This window comes from Buteo buteo, chromosome 2 (genome assembly GCF_964188355.1).
Source record: "Buteo buteo chromosome 2, bButBut1.hap1.1, whole genome shotgun sequence".
Classification (NCBI taxonomy): Eukaryota; Metazoa; Chordata; class Aves; order Accipitriformes; family Accipitridae; genus Buteo; species Buteo buteo.
The window spans coordinates 21,342,979-21,364,999 of record NC_134172.1 but is presented as its reverse complement, the minus strand read 5'-3'; the positions used below and the strand labels follow the sequence as shown (position 1 = coordinate 21,364,999).

The following is a 22,021-nucleotide window of genomic DNA, read 5'->3' as shown; positions in this document are numbered from 1 at the left end:
TAATTCTGCTTAATTTTCTATCACCACCAAGCTTTTTTTGAGCCTTTCATCTAGTTCATTTCTGTTGAAAAGAAACCTTACTGCTAACTGAACTTCTCAATTCAAGACAGCATGCCAGCTATTATCTGAGCCAGAAACACACACTGCACAGAAAGGAATGCCAAACAAAAGGCAATGCCAAACAAGTGACCTCATTCCACGCCTGCTGCCCTTGCCCTGGTCGTATCTACAGCTCTCCTGGCACAGGCAAAGAAAACCTTTGGCCATTTCCCTTGTGTTCACAACACTGCAGCCAAAGGCAGCCCAGCCCACGCCAGAGCAGGTCTCCCTGCTGAGCAGGCAAGAAAACATGAGAGATGAGATGGAGGCACCTTCCCAGATCCTCTGAATCCTTCATTTCCCATCAGTGGTGCCTGAGGGAGCAGCACTACTGAGTGGCTCCAGCTCTGCAACAAAATGGTAGCCAATACCATTCAAGATAAAAGGTGATGAAGTGCCTTTGTCCCACTAGCTGAGAAGAGGAGGGAGCACAATCCCTGCTCAGTATTGGCATGCTGAGGCACAGCCTGAAGACAGCCAGACCTTGCCCTGATGCAGACTCTGGGTCTTGCCACAGCTTCTCTGTAAGCCAGTCCTCCCCCTTTTAACCAAAGACCACCTCCACTGTGCCAAAACCCACACCAGCCACACTATCCTCCTCAGCTGCTTACCCACTCGCTACTCTGGAAATGGGGAACAGCTACCCCGATATGCCAAACCCTATAAAAATCAGTTAACCCCAGCAACATAAGTCACACACTCTGGAGTATATTTCTCCTCTTAAGGCTGGAAAAGGGCTGGACTGGCCAAACTGGGTAGGGGTTCACTTTACACCATCATTCCCTAGTGAAGAAAGCCGATATAAAGCAGGGGCACAGCAGAGTGAAGTTCAGGAAGGCTGAAAACAACCAGCCTTGAAGTTCAAAACAACCACCTCTCAAGTGACATTTTCCTCAGACTAGACTTGCCCAAAGTCCAATATTTAGTTACTACACGGACTGAGGTTCAGACTCCCTCTATTTGCTTGCTTAGTGAAATATTCAGTATCTGCCCCTTTATACCTCGTCTTTCTGGGGGACTGAACAGGGTCACTAATTACCAACTGAAAAAAGACATGAGAGAAAGAAATTAACTCAAGGCAGATCTGAAGAAAAAATACTTCAGCTTTCCATTAAAATACTGTGGTTGCTAACAGCGAGACTATGTTGGTGAGAGCCACAGAAAGAACCTTTCAACAAAGTACACAAGCATTTCTGTAACTAAATCATTATTTGAATAATACTGAGAGCAGAAAGGGTTAGAAAGCAATACTTGCGTCACTGTAACCTGCTTTTTGGAAAAGTAAACACTTACCCTCCAAGATCTTTGTAGACACAAGCAGAAACAGTACATGCAAACTTTTGCTACTTCCCCTCTTGTGTTAGGATGGTTAAAAAGTTTAATCATTATACTTATTACAGTGCTGGCTTTGTCACAACTAATGTATCTCTTGACAGGCTAAGTAAATCACAGACATATGTGTTAACATGCAAAAAAAAATAACTGAGTGCCACAGAGGACCAGATACCCCTGCTGTCAAGGTCAATGAAGTCTGTGAGCATCATAGGGGTGAGACATTCAAATCTCCAGGGATCAAGATTAAAGATGGTATTAGCTTTAGAAGCAGAGCATCTTGTTCTTCAGCAGGAGGTTTACTGCCTAAGATGCTGCCCTAGCAACTGATGCACAAAAAAACAAAAGCATCAGATAAGACAGAATTAAAAGCTGAAAAGATAAGAGAGTAATGGACAATATAGGAAAACTAGGAAATTACAAATCATCTTTTCCTTGCAAGCATTTAAATACTGAAGGATCTCTAGAGGTGCTAACTCCTGGTTCTCAACTTTTTGGCTAATTAATTTTTTCTCATTCTAAAAGCTTTATTTTAATTAGCTCTCAAGTTGAGCTACTATGAAGGGGGTTTACTTTCATTCTCTTTTTACTATATGTAAAAAGCACCGGCTTCAAAAATATATGGTCATTAAAAATAATGAGTGATTTTGATATTGCTTAAATATATTCAAGGGACACAGGAAAAAGTTCTTGTTGGGTTTTTGTCATGATTTAGTTGCTTAGTACCGCAACAGAAAAAGCCATATACTTAAATATCAGAAATGTTCCAAGTTGATTAAGTCTTTAAGTCACTAGTGTTTAAAGAGAGACTCAAGTCATTTAGTCATATGACAGACAGGTGCTTACAACAGTTGTCACAAAACAGTTTTTATAGTTGTCTTCATTAAAGCTTGGAATTTTTCATTCCATAAACTACAGTACAAAGAGGCATGTGCAATATAGTCAATACTGCAGAAAAATGTGAAAATAGCATAACTGTAAATTTATTGCTCACATTTACATAGCGGTTTTAGCCTCCAATTAGGACATTCAGAGTTTTAAATAAGCACATATTGACCTAGAGGTTTACTTCTGTATCTGTAACACATGCATTTGTTGACAAGATATGGTAATTACTGTGGATTAAAAATGAAGTCCATGAAATGTTATGTTATATATTTGAAGATTATGTAGTAGTTTCTTAAATTACTGATGCCTTTCATATAAGCCTTGCCTTGCAATATGAATGTTATATCACAAATAGGAGATGAAACAAGTAAGACAGAAATTTCTATCATTTTCTTTCATATCTCCTAACTAGGTATTTCTATTTTATTGTTATTTTAACCAGAAAAAGCCCAAGAGGTATTTTTCTAGACTGGATTGAACGTTTTGATCATCGAAAATAGAGCATCCTTTACTGAATTAAAGTGTATCTCCTGCAAAGCAACCCATCAACCCAAATACAGGTTTAACCAAATACAGGTTCAACTTAAAATTTACCAGTGCTAGTGACATAAATGAATCCATCGCCTTTGATTTTGGAGTTCAATGACACTGTTCTAACATACCACAAATACACGTTTTAATTATTTCTCTGTAATGCTCAGCTTTGTTGCTGTTTTCTAAAGAGAAGCATGACAGGACATGTCTATCAAAATATTTAGGTTATCATTTGATTCAATTCTACTTAAAGCCTACATTTTTGCAACCAGTTTGCAATTAGCATTCATTTCTCATGCATGAGTTGACCCACTTACACAATGCAGTAAATCTATGCCTTTGGGGATTTTTCTGGACGGCTTGCTTTACTTCCACCACACGACTCAGTTTATTTTGTCAATATAGTGAGCAAGGTTACAGTCATCCTGTCAAACTTATTTATTTAAATTAGAATCAGAAAGACTATACTATTCCCTGTGGAACTTCACTGAAAACTTTTTGAAACTTTGAGATGTATTTCAACATCATAATGTCTCTATAACTTTTGTAATCAACTAATTTCATATGAAAGCAGTGATACAGAAGAAAATAAGCAATAGTTACAGCAATTTCTTCTACAAACTTATAAAAAAGACTTCTGGAATCCTAGGAAAAAACATAATAAATCACAATAATATATATCGTATTATATTTGCTAAAAAAGGAGAGAAAAGAGTTTTTTCTAACCAAGCCTATAGAATAAAGCCAGATGGAATAGACCATTTAAGAGGCAGCTATGTAGGCATCACATCTGCTTGCTTTCTCTACCAGAGATCCACTTAACCTAAAATATTTCCCCCTCCATCTCTGAGGACAGTTTCAGCTTCACATTTGTGAGGGTTCTTATGAGGTCACTTATCCATCCTCACTGTGGGGCTGCTGAAAGGAAGGCTTCCCCAAGCAGAAATTGTCCCAAGGTCACATGCCATTCAAGTCCAAATAGACTTGTGTCTGACAGACAAGCACTTCCATTTTATACAATTTGCTGATGTGGCGTTTCTCTCGCACATTAGTAGCTTACCAGAACTTCAGTATAGATTTGGGGTTAGTGTTGCAATGGACTTACCCAAATGCCTATCTGAATTTACACATCTAATGCTATTATGGGCAGTATGGGATATAATAGCTCAAACAACTCACTAACACCCATTATAAATCCCTATTTTTCATGTTAACAGTTTTTCCAAATGCAGTTGCCTCTCTTGGGCAGGGGTTTGTTTTCCAGCCTCTCAATGGTAAAATGCTTCTGTTCTTTCTACTGAAGAGTTATGCACCTTTCCACCTTTGTTACAAAGTAGTCTTATAATAATGTCACTGATAGACTCTAATGCTTTTCCAGCTCTGGACCAGGAAGCTGATCTTCAGCAGGTGAAGAATGTCACCATGTTAGGGATATCTGTTTTATTACCCCCATGGAATATGACCTAATGTGACTGAGTTATACTTTGCTGCAAATTGGAAGTCCACCTGCTCAGCAGAACTTTTCCAGTAGTTAAAGTCAACTAAATCATTCAATTCCAACTGAATACATAATAAATTCCACCATACATAATAATTGTAATGAGTATCTGACATTCCAAAAAGTATCCTTTAACTTAGCATTTTGGGGTCTAAAAATACTGTTTCTTTCCACATCTTGGGAGCTATTGTCATGTATATCACAAGGATTAAGAAAGGGAAACCAACAAAGAGAATTTGAAAAATTTATGGGGACAGAAGAAGAAGTCAGCGACACCCCTGATGAATCACGAACACACTGCTCTGGATTCTCAGTGATCTCTTCCTCCCCAGCGAACAGCTGTAAAATTCCCTAGCAAAGTTTCTCCCTCTACCTCTAATGGAAGGCTGACATAGAAGATAATGGCTTACTCTAGGTGCCACTTACCGGATTAGCATGAATACTTTAATCTCTGTGCTCTAGTTCTTCGTGTAAATAAGGACCGCATAAAAGGGGATTCCAATACTTCCCCATTTCTTAGGCAACTCTGAAAACAACTTCATTCAATAGAGTTAAAGAAGGGAGAAAGGAGCTTTGAGGAAAACTCCACAAAGAAGTTACAGGTTGCTTTTACAACATTTTATGGTGTGTGGAATATCATACCGTGCAGTAAATAAACAGTAAATGAAAGAAAATATTACAAAGCTGAATGCTTGCTGACTATTGTTCTACACAGGGATCAAAGCAAGAAGAAGTGAACAAAGTTGCATGCCATTAAATAATTTAAGACTTTTTACTGAAAGTGTAGGTAAAGAATTCATATACATAAGGGTTAAATTAATGCTGTCTTTTTCTAACTTTGCATAATACTTTGATAATGATCGTTAAAGAAAGATTTTCCTTTTTTAAGTAGAATACACACTGAGGTTTGAAATGTGTTCTCAAAGGTTTCCAGTTCCTCACTTAGCACAAGTTCTATCTAAAATATTACTTACATTTCCTTAGACTCATCATTTCTTAAGGATCTGTTCAGTCATTTTACAAATTTCTGAAAACTGTACAGTATATGAAAGCTATATAAAAATCTGCAAAAAATATTCATAGTCACTGAAAATTAATGTGATTCTTTTCCTAAGTCATTTCTAAAGCATTTATTAGGACTTTACATTTCAAGGCAGATTTTTTCCTGCTTACTCAAAATGAGAAGTCAAAAAACTTTAACACAGAAATATTAGAAAGCCAAAGAATCTGGGGCTTCTCAGAATTTCCACTTGTATGTATCTATACAAAGCAAGATTAGAAGATAATTCAGAAAAGGGACATGGTTGGACATGACTCTATGCATGTATGGTCACTGCAGAGGAGCACAACAGGAACTCCATCTTCTTGCAGATTCAACCTCCTAGCTTCCAGCCAGAAAAAAATGCTGTTGAACGCAACTGGTAGATGCTTAATCACATGAGTTATATGCAGCATATTTGAAATGCAGTTGTGTGGAATTAAGCCTACAGCATACCAAATAATGAAGAGCCCTTGGAGTTGCAGTTCATGTTAAACTGTCAGAGGAACCAACAGCAGCAGAAGGCAATCAGTACCATGGTGTACTGAGCCTTCTACACCTACTATGGCATGCAGCACTTCATACACTGGTCAGCAAGTGCTATGTTAGTAGACACAGTTGTCATATATGATTAAATGCATATTTCCCAAATGAAATAACAACAAAAAAATCATGCTTAGGAACATAAAGACAGTCAGATAAAGTATGAATCACTTCAGAAGCAGTGAAAATCCCAGCGTTGCCTAGAACAATATAAGCTCTTTTTGTATGCGATTTAACATGCTTACCCAGTCTCTTCGTTGATGTGCCATGGTTGGTTTTGTGAAATGTAGACATTGATGTTGCTGTCAATTTTTCTTGTTCCCTTTCATGCTATTCTTCTCCTTCACTTGAATTCAATGGAGGGAAAAAAGCCCTTAGAGATGAGTCTCTGCAGGCTTTATGCTGTGAATCCTACAAATGGAGCTCCAGGCCTTGTTGTTAACATCTTCTCCTGACAATTTTCTCTACAATCTGTTTTGGCAATTTAAGAGACTATTTTACGTTCAAGCAAGTAAACAGGTTGAACAACTGTGCCAATAGCTTCTAAATATGGAGCCATGGCTCAATGTCTGTTAGGGACAGTTTCTAATTTCAGATATGCAGATGTGCACAAGTCACTTGTTTCCTCATTTAGATGCTTCATGAAGACATATTTATGTCACATCTGAGGTAGTACCCAATTCCTTATCATTTGTGTCTTTCTCCAGAAAACAGGTATTTAGTTGATTCAAATTATGGGGGAAATCCTATCCTCTGCTGCTTCCCCTGAAGCTGTATGAATTTAACTGGAGGTAGAATGTGACCCTTAATGCTAAAAAACACATGCACCCTATTTCATTAAAGACAATGAATACATACATAGCCTTTCTCATTCAAATCCACATACACTGCTTTTGAGAATGTTACAAGATTTTCATGCTCTCTCTCTCTCTGCATCCAATACAGGCTTCACTAAACTCAGTGAGGGGTTCAACTCCTGGTATATGGGGGAGACACCCCCACCCCCCAGGGGTGATTCAGTGACCTCTTTACTAACTCTACCGTCCTTCATAACTTAAGGTCTTCACCAAAATAGGATAACTTGGAAATGTGCTTTGTAAACCAGATTTAATCTGTTTTCATATTTTCCTTTTTTACCTTAAGGTATAGTTTTCATTTTGTATACAATCCAAAGCCCCTGGAAAACAAGTCACATACATATAAATGAACTGCATGACTCCACTTTGCTAGCTCTCAAAGGGAAGAAGGGCACAGATATACGCTGCTTCTTGCTCCCACATGACTTAAGTTCATAACAGCATGAATGTGGAAGTGAGAAATGCTTACATGAGCTCTCACTGTAATGAGGGCAACCACTGTGAAAGCTTCCATGCATCCTTCCAGCCATACAACCGTCAGCAGCCCCTACTATCCAAGCACTGGCCTTTATCTTAATGAAAGCTTCTCACTCCATCAATTTGTATGGACACCTGTTTTGCTTTATACTTCGCAGACATTTACCAGGAACAGATTTAAGAAAGAGCAACTTATTTCACATAGGATAAAACATGCTTCAAGCCATATATCTAGACATAAAAGTGCAGTGGCAGTAGGCTGCAGCTCATTGATACAAACTGCTGAAAGTGTTCCATTTCCCTGAAGGAAACACTATTAGATTGAGTTCCCACTTCTTCAGTTAGCCATGTGTCATGACAGATCAATAAATAAACTTTTGCCATCTTCTTTACCTGTTCTCTTCCTTTTGCCACCTTAATTTTTTCCTTGTAAAATCAGTTTACAGTTAGCTTATTGGCAAAATCACCTATAAAAATATGTGGTATTGTTTTCATTTTGAGAATATTTGCATTCATATTGAAAATCCTCTCAAAGCTCAAGATGGACGAAAAACACTGCAAGGTCTTCTAAAAAAATTAACACATTTCTCTGTGTGAACAGTATAAATTTGGTGTGTATTAACTACAAATTCAATGCCAAGAAACAGTGACATCTGCAGCAGAAGTGATGGAAATTTTATATCTGGAATAACTGAAAAAATACTAATAAACTTCTATGATACTTATAAACATATATACTTTTTATAATACTTATAAAACATTTTCACACATATTAATTCGTAAAAATTATTTAAATTTTAAAATGCCTGCTCAGCCATGCAAAGGGTGCTAAAAATCCTGCAAACTCATCAGTAAAAAAAGCTGCTTAGTTTATGCTGCCTTGCTTACATCAGTCTAGACTAAGATGCTAGTATGTGTGGTTTACAGCTTTCAAGCTAACTCAATGCTAAGAAGCTGTAACAGTTGTAGTTTGGGGCAGCTGAACCTGAATGTGACAAAGAGACTTTGTGATTCTTTCTAACCAGCATGTTGTACATCTGCAGAATTAGGCTTTTAATGCTAAAAAAACATGAGACACTGGGGTAAATTTTATTCTTTTCTAAGAAACTCCACTCTGGCCCTGATACATCCATCAAGCCACAAAATAAATTCTATGAGTTTGGTCTGTCTTCAGTGGCAGGATTGCTGGTGGCAAAATAGCAACTGAAATCCAACCCTCTCCATCAACCCACTCTCCTCCCACTCCCCCCACCCCACTAACTTTTTCCCTCACAAGGTTTATATTGATAGTGTAAGAGATTCTTTAAAAAGTCAGAGCACTGTGCTAATATTCATGTATGCTGCAAAACTTAATATCAGGACAAAAATATTTTACAAAGATTTCTGTTAAATAATATCTATTATCGTTAGTTTTATTTTGTTATTTATCTTCATCAAGAATAGCTACACACTTAACTGTGCTCACTTACCCCTTCAATGAAGTTGTTATGATTTTGTTTCAAATAGGCTCTTTGAGAAGTTTCTAATACTTCAAGGTGAAATCAAAGCAAAACTGAAAATTAAATATATATATATTAGTATTCTTCCATTTTGCTACATATGAAAAGTAAAATTCTTTTAGAATTATTAAAGTGCTTACCTTTCAGTGTCTTGAAACCTTAATTAGATCCTTAGTCCGTGATGTATACTGTTTATCCGATAAATACAGAAACTACCCTGTGTGGAATGCATTTCTATAACACAGGAGTTTCCTAATTTACATTCAAGTTGTGGCCTATACAGAATTATCTTTCTACGATACAATGCTATAAATCAAATTATTATTTAAGTGTAAGTGTAAATGAAATGCAACTTCTTTTATAATGCACAGTTTAAAATTCCATTTTACCCTTCAAGATTAATTATTTCTAATAGAGTCCGTGACTTGGAATCTGTCAGCTACAAACATCAAGAAGAGAAAACAACTCCGTATTGTTATGACTGGATGGAACAAATCTATATTGTTAAGACTGGGTGGTTAGGAACGAAGAGACTGGAGTGACCAAGGAAAAATACTGAAAAAAAAAAAAAGAAAAACACTTTTCACATTTAAAAAGATAGTTCTGGGTCTGAAAGGGCAGGTAGATACCTTTGGTTCACGAGCCAGACAGTATCATAAACTGTGCAACAAGGTCTTCTGCTAAAAGAGAAACCCCCTTGTCCTACTCCAAAATAGAGATGGGAAGAAAACTCTTTTACCATTTCACAAAACTACTTGTTTGTTTTTATTTTCCCGCCCTCCCACAAAGGAAAACCCAATATGCTTTGAACAAGAGAGAAAGAGTATGCAAGGGAGCTGTCATACTATTCTATATTCTGATGTTGAGGGTACTGGACTTGGGAGATCTAATTAAATTTCTTGGCATGCCAATATCCAAAACTGAGTATCGCAGGCCTGCTGTAGGGTACTTCTCTCAACCTCTCCTAACAGAGCAGACCCATGCAAGGGATTAAGTATTCATCAGAGCATTGCTCATTTCATCTCCTTGATGCGTTCCAGAACTACCCCACACAGAAAGATTGCTCTTGCTCAAGGAAGCTATGTAGGTCGTGAGAGGACCTAATTTAAGTTCCTAGCCTGAATAAAAAATACAGCTGATTAAAACCAGGGACTTGCTGAAGTTTCCCAGATCCCAAATAGAAGTCTTAACGGCCATGCTTTTTGCCACTCTGAAGAATACATCTTTCTCTCTCACAAACCAGAAATTTCAGTTAGCCCCAGCATTAAAATAAGATATGAGCTTTTGTTCTCGTCTTATCTACGCACAGGAGCATTTGCACAGCTCTTAAATTAACTGTCCTCCCCATTGGACAACGCTTAAGGAAACGAGCCCTAAGTTTTCACCTCAAAGACCAGCTCTAGACATCAAAATCTTAACTAGTGAATGCTTCAGCAAGAATGGTACATCTCCATTGCTGTGATAAACTAGTATTTTTCAGTGACTCTTTTTTTTCAGTAGCATCCCAACCAGAAAAAAGTTTTTTCTTTCAAGTAAATAAACTCCATCGTTTTCTTCTGATCATACTTACACTAGGTGCCTCTGATGCCATGCTGTTATTTTATTATTACAATGAATGATTAAAAAAATTTTTCACAAAATCATCTATGGAGACATATTCTCACAGCAGAAGAACAACCAGGAGGGAAGCCAGGACAAGTTAACAGTATTGATTCTGTATCATTTCTAGCTGCCTCTAGTTCTTACCTATTTCATACATATCATAACTCACACTACGTATCTCCCAATATTCCACCATGCAGTGAGTTAAACATGCTACAAGGGAATACAATATAAATAAATTACTTTCCTAGTGAAAACATAAGTCAGGAAAAGTCCCATTTTTAAAAATCCCACTCCTGAAAGCATTCTGCATTCAAGCTCTAAGCTAATGAAACACATGGTTAAGTTTTGCTATTTGCCATTCCTTTCTCATCTTGCAGAACATTGCCTTGCATATATTTTCTTTTAAAACTCAGTATCAAAATTTTAACTGCCTCTAGAAAACTCCATCTTCCTAGTTATGCTAATTTTGACAGTCCCTGCTAAAAAAAGACAAAACTTTGTAGCTCATATAATTTATATAGTTTACATGTAAATAAATAGTTACAGAAGTATTCTTACTTGCTGGTAAGTCTATTAAAGCAAAAAGTGTAAAATCATTTTAGTATAGAAAATACTTTGAGCATACTTGCTGAAAGCTGGAGAGGTGAACACACATTGCCAATGTGCTGTACAAGTCCACGGTATAAAGTTACACACACTTCAAAATCTGACATACACAAATCGGCCACCAAAATCAGATTCTTCACTCTCACAGACTTCATCAAAAACACCAACAAACACGCCTTTTCTTAGACACACTATTTCTCCATCTACAATCACTTTAGGTGGCAGTCACATACATTACTGATTTGTTCCTGAGTCCTTTTCAGTCTTTGTAACTCGGGCGTATCGGTCACAATACTGAACCCTCTTCCTTTGCTTTCTTCAAAGTCTCTTTTGTATTTTACCTACAGAATAGAAAATACAGAAGAACAGGGTTGTTTTCATTTTCCACAATGTGCCTTTAGCAATGTAGCAATTCTTTTTTACTGTAAATAAAGCACTTGTGAAAGGTTTTCAGCCCTTAAAGGAGAAGCCTGCCTTCATCCACGAACAGAGACAGGCAGCAACAGGACAAAATTCCCCAGTGCCCAAGGAACTGCCTCCTCCAGGTGTGCTGTGGGCTCACCTCCATGCATACTGCAGCTGTGGAAAGATCACTCTCTGTGGTCATTTCATTCTCAGAGCAGTAACCACAGAACTACAGATGCCAACACAGCATCAAGCAAGCACTTATTTTCCCCCCAAAATAGCTATAACTAAATCTAGAGGTCTTCTAATACACAGCTTCACATTTCAGCCTCTCTTCACAATGAGTCTACCAGTCTTTTCCCTCATTGAAACATAAATTACATGTTAAAAAAATGCTGCATGAAAAGAGTATTTAGAGGATTGCAAAGTCAAACGTTCATAAGTTAGGGAATGGCTGCCAGTACAAGCTTAATTTGTCCCTCTTGCACGTATGCATTAGGATATTGTCTTTAATCAGGTACTCATATATTACCCTTTGACAAGTCCCCCTCCTTTATTCTGTACACAGCAGAGATGGGTCCATATGTTCTGGTCCTTTTTTGAACCAGACTATTCAAATCCTACCATCAAGGTAGGGATATTAGTTTCCACAGGAGCTTTTTTATAGCTCTCATCACAGTCATTAATCAATCTTCATAATGCACCCTGGAAAGTAGGAATGGCATTATCCACACTTCTAGGGCAACCTGCAAACTAAGGTGAAAAAAGCTTAATTTCCAAAAACATACAGTGGTTTCAGGCTGTTCACTCTCAAATTCCTAACACTTGAATATGCTCAAATTATAGACTTAAGTTACAAATACCCAGTACTTCTACAAATCAGTCTTGGGAATATCAATTTCTGCATAAAGAAACAAGATGAAATCTGCAAAATTTTAAGTCACTGTCGAGCAGCAGACAAAACTCTGTAGCAAAGACAGAGCTGGGACCCATGTATCCACAGATGGATTCAGCTACCTTATCCATAACAACTTCTTTTTACTTCCTATGTACCCTGCTTTATTCACTACACACATCCAGATTTTGCAACACATGGGAGAGCAGCAGTACAAAAAGCAGTATTCTCCTTTACACAACTGATAACCAGAAAACATCCAGCTTATGCACCAAATTTTTAGATAAAGGTTGGCTTAAGCTTATTTCACCAGCAAGCACTTAATGTTAAGGTGATGATACACAGGAAAAAATACCCCTAGATCACAAAAGTAAAGTTTCACAGTAGAATATAGCTTGCCCTGCCCATCCTAGTCCTTGATGTGTATCTTCATAACCTTTGCTTTTTCTTTAAATGCAGTTTTACTGTATATATTTATCATTGTATATAGTTCATGCATAGGTCCATCATACAAATCCTTGATGCACTGCAGTAAATGACCACAGCAACAAATTACCATTTTTCCTGTATTCCACCTTAGAGCTACCTGAAATTCATACACAAATGACTGTAGATTTCACATGAGTATATTCTTTTCACGCCACCCTGAGACTAAGGAAACAGTGCTTCCACTCAGGCTTTTGAGGAAAGTATCGGCCAGTGGCCCATGCCTTTCTATTCATCTGCCCCACATTCAACCCCTCTGCACCTGTCCTTCCATTTGACCACCATTATCAGGTGTCACTTTGTCTCCCTCTGAGCTTCTAAACTAGCCTGATCTATCTCTCCATGGCTTCTTGCTAAAGCCCTTTACCCAAGGCACTTCAAATACCTTTCTCAAATACGCTTTTTCTGTTGCCTATTATGTCCCTATAGTTCTACCAAATGGCTCTCCATCTTCCCACTGACTCTCAGAGGCTTCCTTGAATATACTGGGTGGACATAATATTCCAGGACTGTCTGGCACTTAGAAAGAGGTCTTACAAGTATATGTGAACTTTTTTTATTTGAAGTCATACAAAACTTTACCAAATTTGGACAGACTTCCATGGCCAAGGACATGTGCCTAACACAAAAGACTTTCTTCCATCTCAGCAAGCTTCAACTCTTCAGCCCTAAATGCTAAGACAACTGAGCTGTTCAACAAAGAAAAAAAAAGCATCAAGAATTTCAAATAAGGAAATAAAAGTTTGTCCTAGTCTCAGCCTTGGAAATAGCTGAGTATTTTGCATTAAAATTCAAAATTTGGCCTGAAGCAGACAGCTGACATGGAAATGTTCAGCCTTACTGCTTAAAGTTTACCAGAATTATGAGCAAGTGAACACATCTTATAATAAGAAATGGGCTCAGCCCTGCCTATAAGAGAGATTACCTATTGTTAGAAAGAGCATCTCCTGTTATTAGTTCCAAATGTATCAGCCATTAACTTCAAGTGACCTTTATTCATCTTACAAAGGAACAGAAGAAGAGAAGGAGAGAACTAGATAGTTTTAACATCACATTATTTTAATCCTCCAGTCAGCTAAAAAGGGCTCCTACTCTCTATTAATAAATCACTTCACAGGAGTGAGGCTAACTATATCCTTCAGAGCAACTACTCTGAAATCATAAAAAAAATAAATTATTTAAAATGTTAGCAGAGTTAATATATGCATTATTGGATTTTGCTACCTAAGTTCAAAATGTAGTTTTAACAAATGTTTCATGAAGACCGCAGCTCAGTGAAATGTGGCCCACTAACACCAGTAGTTATTTTAAGTTCAAAAGAACAAAAACCCCAAGTTTCCAGAAAATGTCAAATAATAAAGATGCCATCAGTCATTCAGAACTTGGATCTAAAAAAAATCCTGTTCAGTATCAAGAATGCATATGAATGAAGAGGGGAGAAAACAACTGCTGACTGATCTCCAATTTTAGATAATTTAAAAATTCAAGTTTTTCTTACCCAGAAAACTTATAATTTCTACAAAATCAGGGATTAAGATGCAATTTAATTGCTTCAAACCAATTTACCATAGAAAAGAATATTCTGTATAGGAGCTGTAAATATCACTATAATGAATGAATTAACTGCATACCAGGTCTGGATGGGATGGAGTTAACTTTCCTGATAGCAGCCCATATAGTGCTGTGCTTTGTATTTGTAGCTAGAACAGAGTTGATAACACACCAGTGTTTTGGCTATTGCTGACCACTGCTTGCACAGCATCAAGGATGTCTCCCCAAGCTCACCCAAAGACCAGTAGGTTGGGGACAGACGAGGGGTTGACAGGTGGCACAGCTGGGACAGCTGACCCAAACTGACCAAAGGGATATTCCATATGATAAAACATCACACTCAGCAACAAAAACTAAGGGGAATGGGGGGCATTGCTTATTAAGGCATTTGTCTTCTGAAGCACTATGTGTATTGAGGCCTACTTTCCCGGAAGTGGCTGGACATCGCCTGCTGATGGGAAGTAAGGAATAAATCTTTTTCTTGCTTTGCTTCGGGGTGCAGCCTTTGCTTTCTTCCCATTAAACTTGACCCATGAGGGTTTTTTTTATCGTATTTTTTCCCCCTCTGCCCTGCTGGGGGGCATGGTGAGAGAGTGGCTTGGTGGGCACCTGGCAGCCAGCCAAGGTCAACCCACAACAAACTGGAACCCTTGAAATTTAATTTTGAAATGGAAATGTCTATAACCCCTAATGACTGAATCATAAATGCAGTCATTTCCTACAAAGATGCTTTTTAGCAGCTCATCACTAAAATCTCAGCTAGTGGTTCGTAATGCCTCCCTCTTGGCTCCAAAATTCAGTGCAGTCTCACAAATGCAGAGCACCCTCAGTAGTGACTGCCCTGAAAAATTGATCCTTTGAGAAACAACGTGTGGCATAAACATTAGAAATAAAACACTAATAAATCACCATAAATGAAAAAGTTTTAAGTGAAAATACTTCATGAGAAGTAATTCTGCACAGACCCACAGTGAAAGTACTAAGTGATCCAACAGATCTTTAACAAGTCAAACTTCTCAGATTCATTACATCAGCAAGATATCTTTGATAAGCCCAAATCCATTCATGAGGTCAGCATGAAGCAGCCAAGACGGTGGGTCCATCTTACTCTGTACATAAAATCTTATACTGGAGAAAATGCTGCTCATTTTTTTTGCAGGTATACTTGGTACTTGGCAGCAAATACACCTATTAGCAAAACAAGATTAATTTTTCCTGGGAAAAATAGACTGAAAATATATATGGAGCCTAAAAGATTGATTACTTTCTTGGGGTTTTTTGCACCTACCCTTAGTCCAGACTCATTTGCAATAACAGAAGCATGTATCAACTGAACAAACAACACAGGAGTCCAAAAACATCGAACAAAAAAAAAGCAGAGCAAGAATTCAACATGGTGGATCCTTATGCTCTTATCATCACTGGAGAGCTGTGAATAATACCGACCTCAGAAACACACTTCATTCCATCCCTACCTCAACAAGGTACTCAGCCACAGCAAAGCAAATATTGAATCTCCAAAAGCTAAGGCAGTGTCAAAGCTGGTTTCCTGTAGAGTCCCTTGTCTCTTCTCCGCTTCCCTGTACAGACCAGGCAGCTATGCCAATAATCTCCTTCCAAAATATCCCCTTTCCTTATTCTGATACACTGCATAGCCCCACAGACTGTGGCATCATCATGCCTAATGTCCAGCAAGGAAGGAGTAAGCAGAGTAGAATGAGACCACACACACCACATTTGCCCTGAGAGGAATGTTCATAGACATACAGTCTTTACCACACCCTGAATATTTATGAATTCGTTTCAGTATATTGTGTTTGAGGTTTGCCCAGAGCCATCTGCTCCTTCTGTGCCCAGCACACACAACTACTTCCCAAAGGTCACCATCTGCTAATACACTGGTTTTCACAGACTGGCAAGAAATCCTCTCCCACAGTACAGGTCCTAGAGGCACATCTTGGCAAAGATGCCTTTGTTTGGATTTGCTTCTTCCATAGAGCACCTACGTCTGTTGATTTTGCCTTGATTTATCTTGCTTCTTACAAAATTAATTGCAAGACAGAGAAAAAATTTACTCTGTAAATCAGGTTTTTATGAACATGACTAAATAAAAATGGTTACAGGTAAATCAAATGTAAAGAACAATTCCAGACTAAGCTCAGTAAGACTTCCTTTTAGTTGACTAATCCCTCTTTGAAGGATCCCTGACATTATCCTATTGACAAAGCTAGGTTTCAGTCTTCATGGCATAGTCTGTCTTCTAACACTGCCCATAGCTCGAAATCCCATTCATCTCCTGCTCATAATTAGAGGTACATTTAAGTCCCATCTAAGACCCAACAACAGCCAGTACCCAATCCGCCCACGCACTGCTTCTCCTAATGGCAGTAAAACATGGCCTTCCCACTGTCACTCAATTAGAACTATTGTCCACAGTAAATCTAAACAGACATCTGGAATGCAGGAACTGAGAATGGCCCACAGGGCAGACTAAACTGTCCTCAAGATTTTTATATGAACTGGAAGCTATAGGTTGGGCATTCCTTAGGGAAATCAAGGAGCTATAGGCTCCTAAAAGGCCATTGATGAATGAGTTTACCTGGAACAAGGGGCTGCAGGGTTAAAGATTTCATCCCATTAGTTTTACTGTTTTTAGTCAGCTAAAGGAATCTGCATTAAAAGCAAAAAAAAAAAAAAAAGTAGGGAGTAAAATGAAACGAAACAAAAATCCCCTGAGACTGCATTTTGCAATTTTTTTAAACAGTCTTTAGAATGCTCACAGTCATATTTTAGAAATTTTTCCTTTTAATATAGTAAAAAAGCCATTTTCACAGCTCACGGCTCTGAAGCATTCATCATAATAGTTGAAAGTTTCTGAGAGAAGAAAGTTTCTCATTCAAGGATGTTTTAAATCGGAAAAGGCCAGCACTCCAACACTATGAAAAACATCCGCAACTATATGGTGTAAAAAGGTTCAAGTGCCATCACTAACATTAAATATACTGTCTTTCTATACATATTGTTCAAACATTGGGCAAGTCTCTCTGTGCTACCCTGTACAGTACACCTGAGCAAGTTTCTAACCATCTGCAAATCTCTGCACTGTAATTCCCTGAGGACCTTCACAGTTTTGCCAGGGAACTACTTCTAACAAACAAAAATCTTGGAATCCATGTCAGAACAGTTAAAATATTGGATGGGTGCAAATTAAAATGTATAAATAGTAACTCTGGAGATAATGTCTCTATAATGTGGTCTATTTATACTGAGGATGATGAGAGCGGCTTACAGAAAAAGCACAGGTAAAAAAGTTCCAGACCCTGGGATGTGCAGGGACAGGAAATTGGAGGCAGTGAGAGATCAACAATTTCAGAATGAGAAAAAGATGGAGTCCTCCATTTGGATGTATCACAACAGCATGTGAACAGTAGCTGGGATCCAAATAAAATTATGACTGAAGAGAGGGTGATCTGAGACCGTTTCAACAGGCTTATGTCCAAACAAGTCGCCTAGGCTCCATGCCATCAAAGGTTATTTCCATTGAAACTACTTAGGTGCTTCTGCCCAAGAAATTACTTTTATGCCAGTACATATGCTGCTCAAGTGCCTTGCACCTTGTTTTGCTATTGGACAAAGTGGAAGTCAGTCACATCCTTTTCTATTAAAATATAGCACTAATGTTCTCCAAAGTCTGCACACACAGAGAAGGCTACGTAAAGAACAAGCCAGTGGCAGATCAAGTTGGTTTTCCCCCACTTCCACCAGCAATTATCATCCATTCAACTTGTGAAACAAACTTTACATGAACATTTTAGAAGTAGTAAACAAAAAATTCTGTGTAGAACTGCAGCTGAGGAGAGATGAGGTTGCAACCTTCATGTTAGAGAAATACCGTCAGATCTTCTGTCCATTCCATATTACTTGGTATATTCTGTGTTTGAACTAGTTTATCTCCAAGGAACAAAAGCCTGGTGAGGTGAAGGATTTCTTAGCCTGCCACAACAGAAATAGATCTGCTTTCACCATATCTCATCTCCAAGCAGAAATTAAAGACTGATATATATAATCTAAATGCAACCTGATAAATTACCACAAATTTTAATAATACCCTCAAAAATTAAACTAGTGATGGCAAGCTCCTCCAAACAGAAAGATAATTATCAGACATAAAGGGAGTAAGAAAAATAAAAAACCAAACCAACATTTAAATGCCTCGTGTACAGATTTACTAAATCCTGGAATATGGTTTTAACGCCAGGGTCTGAACTAAACATACTGTCTTGCTGTTCTCTCCATCAGAAAGGAGAATGGTCAGACAACCACCAGGAAAATGATGAACTCAAGAGCTGTGTACTCTGAAGGAAGTACACAGTAAATCACAAGCACATGTGAGCTTGCTCTGCCTACTCTCCAAGGTGGACAGAAAATGCATAACTGCTGGTTGGCTAGGGCATGAAGACTGAGCTAGTAAGTCCTGCTGAGAGGCAGGATATGTTAGCTTGGGCTCAGCGCCATGCAAACCACGGTCACACAGCCTTTAGTTGGCTCATAGTACTAGCAGTGCTCAGAGGCATCTGCCCACTGGGTACCAGAAAGATATAACCCAAAAATGCACATCCACAGAAAAGACAGGCAGCCACAACAGTAATTCTGGGGGAAAAAAAGAAACCCCAAACACTCCCCTCCCTGCAAAAAGCCACCAAATAAAAACACCCAAAACCTACCTAACAAATCTTCCAAATAACACAAGGGCCATATTGGTCCTAAGAGTGTAGAAAATTCACATAAAGAATCAAGCCAAAAACCGAACTAAAAAATACAGCATGAGATGTAGAAGATTGACCCCAGAAGGGATGTAAAGAAGACTGACCTCAGAAAACTGTAATACAGACCAAGGGTGCAAGTTGTAGTCATATAGTACAAAAGGTAACCAAAACAAACACTAACAGGCAGCAGAGAGCCAGCACATGACACGTGGGGGGGGGGGGGAAAAATCTGTAAAACTTTCATGAACAACTGCCAAAAAATCAGGGAACATTTGCTGCTGTAGCAAAAGAAAGAGGCTGAAATGAGTCCAACTGAGAGCAACCAGAATGCAGCCCAGGACAAAGTGCAGAGGAAAAGGATCTGAAAAATCTGGATTTGAGCAATGCAGACGTGCAGGCACGCAGGCATTACAGAAAGTAATGGGACACACTGCAATTATACCCTCTGGCCTCTGCTGATAGCTTAGCAAACTTGGGGTCTCTCATGTCTGTCACTCAGATGCCATGTAGCTGGCACCTTATATACCACTCACATTAGTAACTATCCTCATGTCTCATTATCCTACAGCTCCTCTTGTCTGCTTTCTTGGTAAAGACATGTCATCTCTTATTCCACAGAGTTAATAGATCATTTGTCTTTAGATGCTCTTATGGAAGCTCCTTACAACTGTTTACTCTGTCATTTATTGGTTATTTCTTGGAAGCTGATATATCAAGTGGAAGCCTGCAGTGCAACCCTGGTTGCAAAATCCATGCCCTTTTTACACACTCTGTGCCCCCTTTGCCATATTAGTGTCACAGAAAGAGAGAGATGCACTTGGCTTGTAAGAGAGAAGCAACAATATACTTTATTGATATAAAGTAGTGAGTTAACAAAGTTCAATGGTAAATGCAACAGTGATTTAACAAGATTCAATGACAAGGTCCACTTGATTATTTACTGCATTTACAGACAAGGTCAGGCAAAGATGTTAAGGAGACCCTCCCGTTGAGTCATGAGGTTCAGAGAGGACCCCCTTGTGTTCTAAACTCCTTCTCAGAGGGGAGTATAGGTGCAGCTGGATCCAGACTTAATCCTAGACTTGGTCAACAGTTTATGTCTAGAGGATTATATATGCACAATCAATCCTTTATATCACTTAGCTAAAACTACAAAGTTTCAGCGTGCTTATTCCCAATTAACTTACCAAGTATCTGACGCAATAAGGATTCTCTCAACCTCAAGGAGTAACCTTGAGAGGTGTCCCTACTCAAGGGAACATCCTGGCATGCAGGCTGCTGCCATGCAGGAGTCCTCAACGGGCCCTTGGCTGTCCACTATTTATGGAGTAAGATGAGGGACCTATAGCCATATTTGCATACCAGCCGTATTTTGGTTGGCGCATGCTCAACTAGCCCTCAGCTGTTGAGCAAGATTTATAGCCCTTAGCTATTGTGTTGTTATCTGTCTCCCCAGAGTCCAACTTAAGCCGGATGCAGCCATCACGACCGCCACTGGTGGCTATTGCTTAAGCAGAAAAGGGCGGAGGGGAACACACTGCCACAATTAGTTATAGATGTCTCATGCAGTCAGTTCCTCTGTCTCTGTATAACCAAGGACAGGGGAGAGAGACTACCTACCTTTTCCATTTAACTGTAAGCAGATTCTGAAATCCTTATAATTTTTCTACCCTCCAAGTTATCTTTCTGCCACTCAGTAACGAAGATAAAGCCTCAAGGTATTGAAGGCACCATGAAGGTACCCTAGTGCTTTAGAAAGAACTTCCTTTCTAAAAGTTGGAAGTAAAAAGGGAAAAAAATATGAAGTCCATAAAATCAACTTCCAGTTAATGCCTGCAGCTTGGCACCCACAGATTAGTTTTAATTAAACTCTGGCTAGAATGTGACAGTAAACCCCATTTTTTTGAGATTGTAAATTCTCCATTTAGTTCTTCATTTTAGGGCGGGAAGAAAAGGAAGGTGAATGGAAAATTATACATTTAAGAAAGGCAGTTTCATACCAGAAAATACACAGCAGACAGTTCAGCCTTTTATGCTTACATTTTCATTTATTTTCAACTCTGAATGTCAGATATTCTTAAGAAATTTCAGCTGCAAAGGGGAAAACCACAGAAAATATTGTTTTGTTCCAACTAATATTCCAAAAACTATCAAAAGACAGGTTTTTGTGAAGAGAACTGAATCACTGCAAATGTTAATCCTGGGAGTAGTCCATTAGCTGAATCACTTAGCGGGAATAATTTCTTATACAACTCAGTATGTAGGCAGCCCCCTATAAATGCAAATCTAATATTTACATCTTCAGCCTCTCAAATATCATTATAACAACAAGCAGAGTGAAACTGTTAGAAACGTAGGAAAGTCATTCAATTCCAAAATTACAGCCACACGAACTGAGGGCAGAAGATGCCAAAGCCCACCAGTAAAATCATTGTTGCAACCTGTTTCTGACTGTCTTTTCTTCATGCACCCTGATGCTTGAATCATCTGAATATACAATTTCCAATACATCCAAATTGTTTGCCTCTACACCTAGAAAATGCTTACACAGGTAATCTACCTCATTCGCAAAGAGGATACAGGCTCATCACCCCAGAGTCCCTGACTTGAGCTCACACTTCCCCATGCGCATCAGGAAGCCGACCCCAGTCCTGCCACAACTCATGGGGAAAGAGACATAGATTGTCCTTGACACCTGAAACTACAAGACCCAAGGGATACATATCAAAAAAATCTTAGCCACATGCTCAAGGGAAAGCACTACAGTTGAGAACATGATAACTTGGGGATAGTTTTGCAGTGTTGATGGTAACAGGGAAATTAGGCCATTCCATTTGTCAGTTATCCAAGTAAAATGGGCAATAAAAAAACATCCAGTCCCCTCATCCCACCCCCATTAAAAACATTTGCCGCTCAGACTCTCACTTTAACATCCTTAAAC

General features: G+C 38.6%; 1 protein-coding gene across 2 annotated transcripts in view; it reads right to left on the bottom strand.

The window, feature by feature from the left end:
• The window catches only part of NEBL (nebulette), a 275,776-nt gene that overhangs the window by 135,706 nt on the left and 118,049 nt on the right, over window positions 1-22,021 (bottom strand). For both annotated transcript variants that reach the window (XM_075047907.1, XM_075047899.1), the window contains exon 4: window positions 11,211-11,318. In XM_075047907.1, the coding sequence (XP_074904008.1) occupies window positions 11,211-11,318 (108 nt within the window). The remainder of the gene's footprint in view (window positions 1-11,210; window positions 11,319-22,021) is intronic.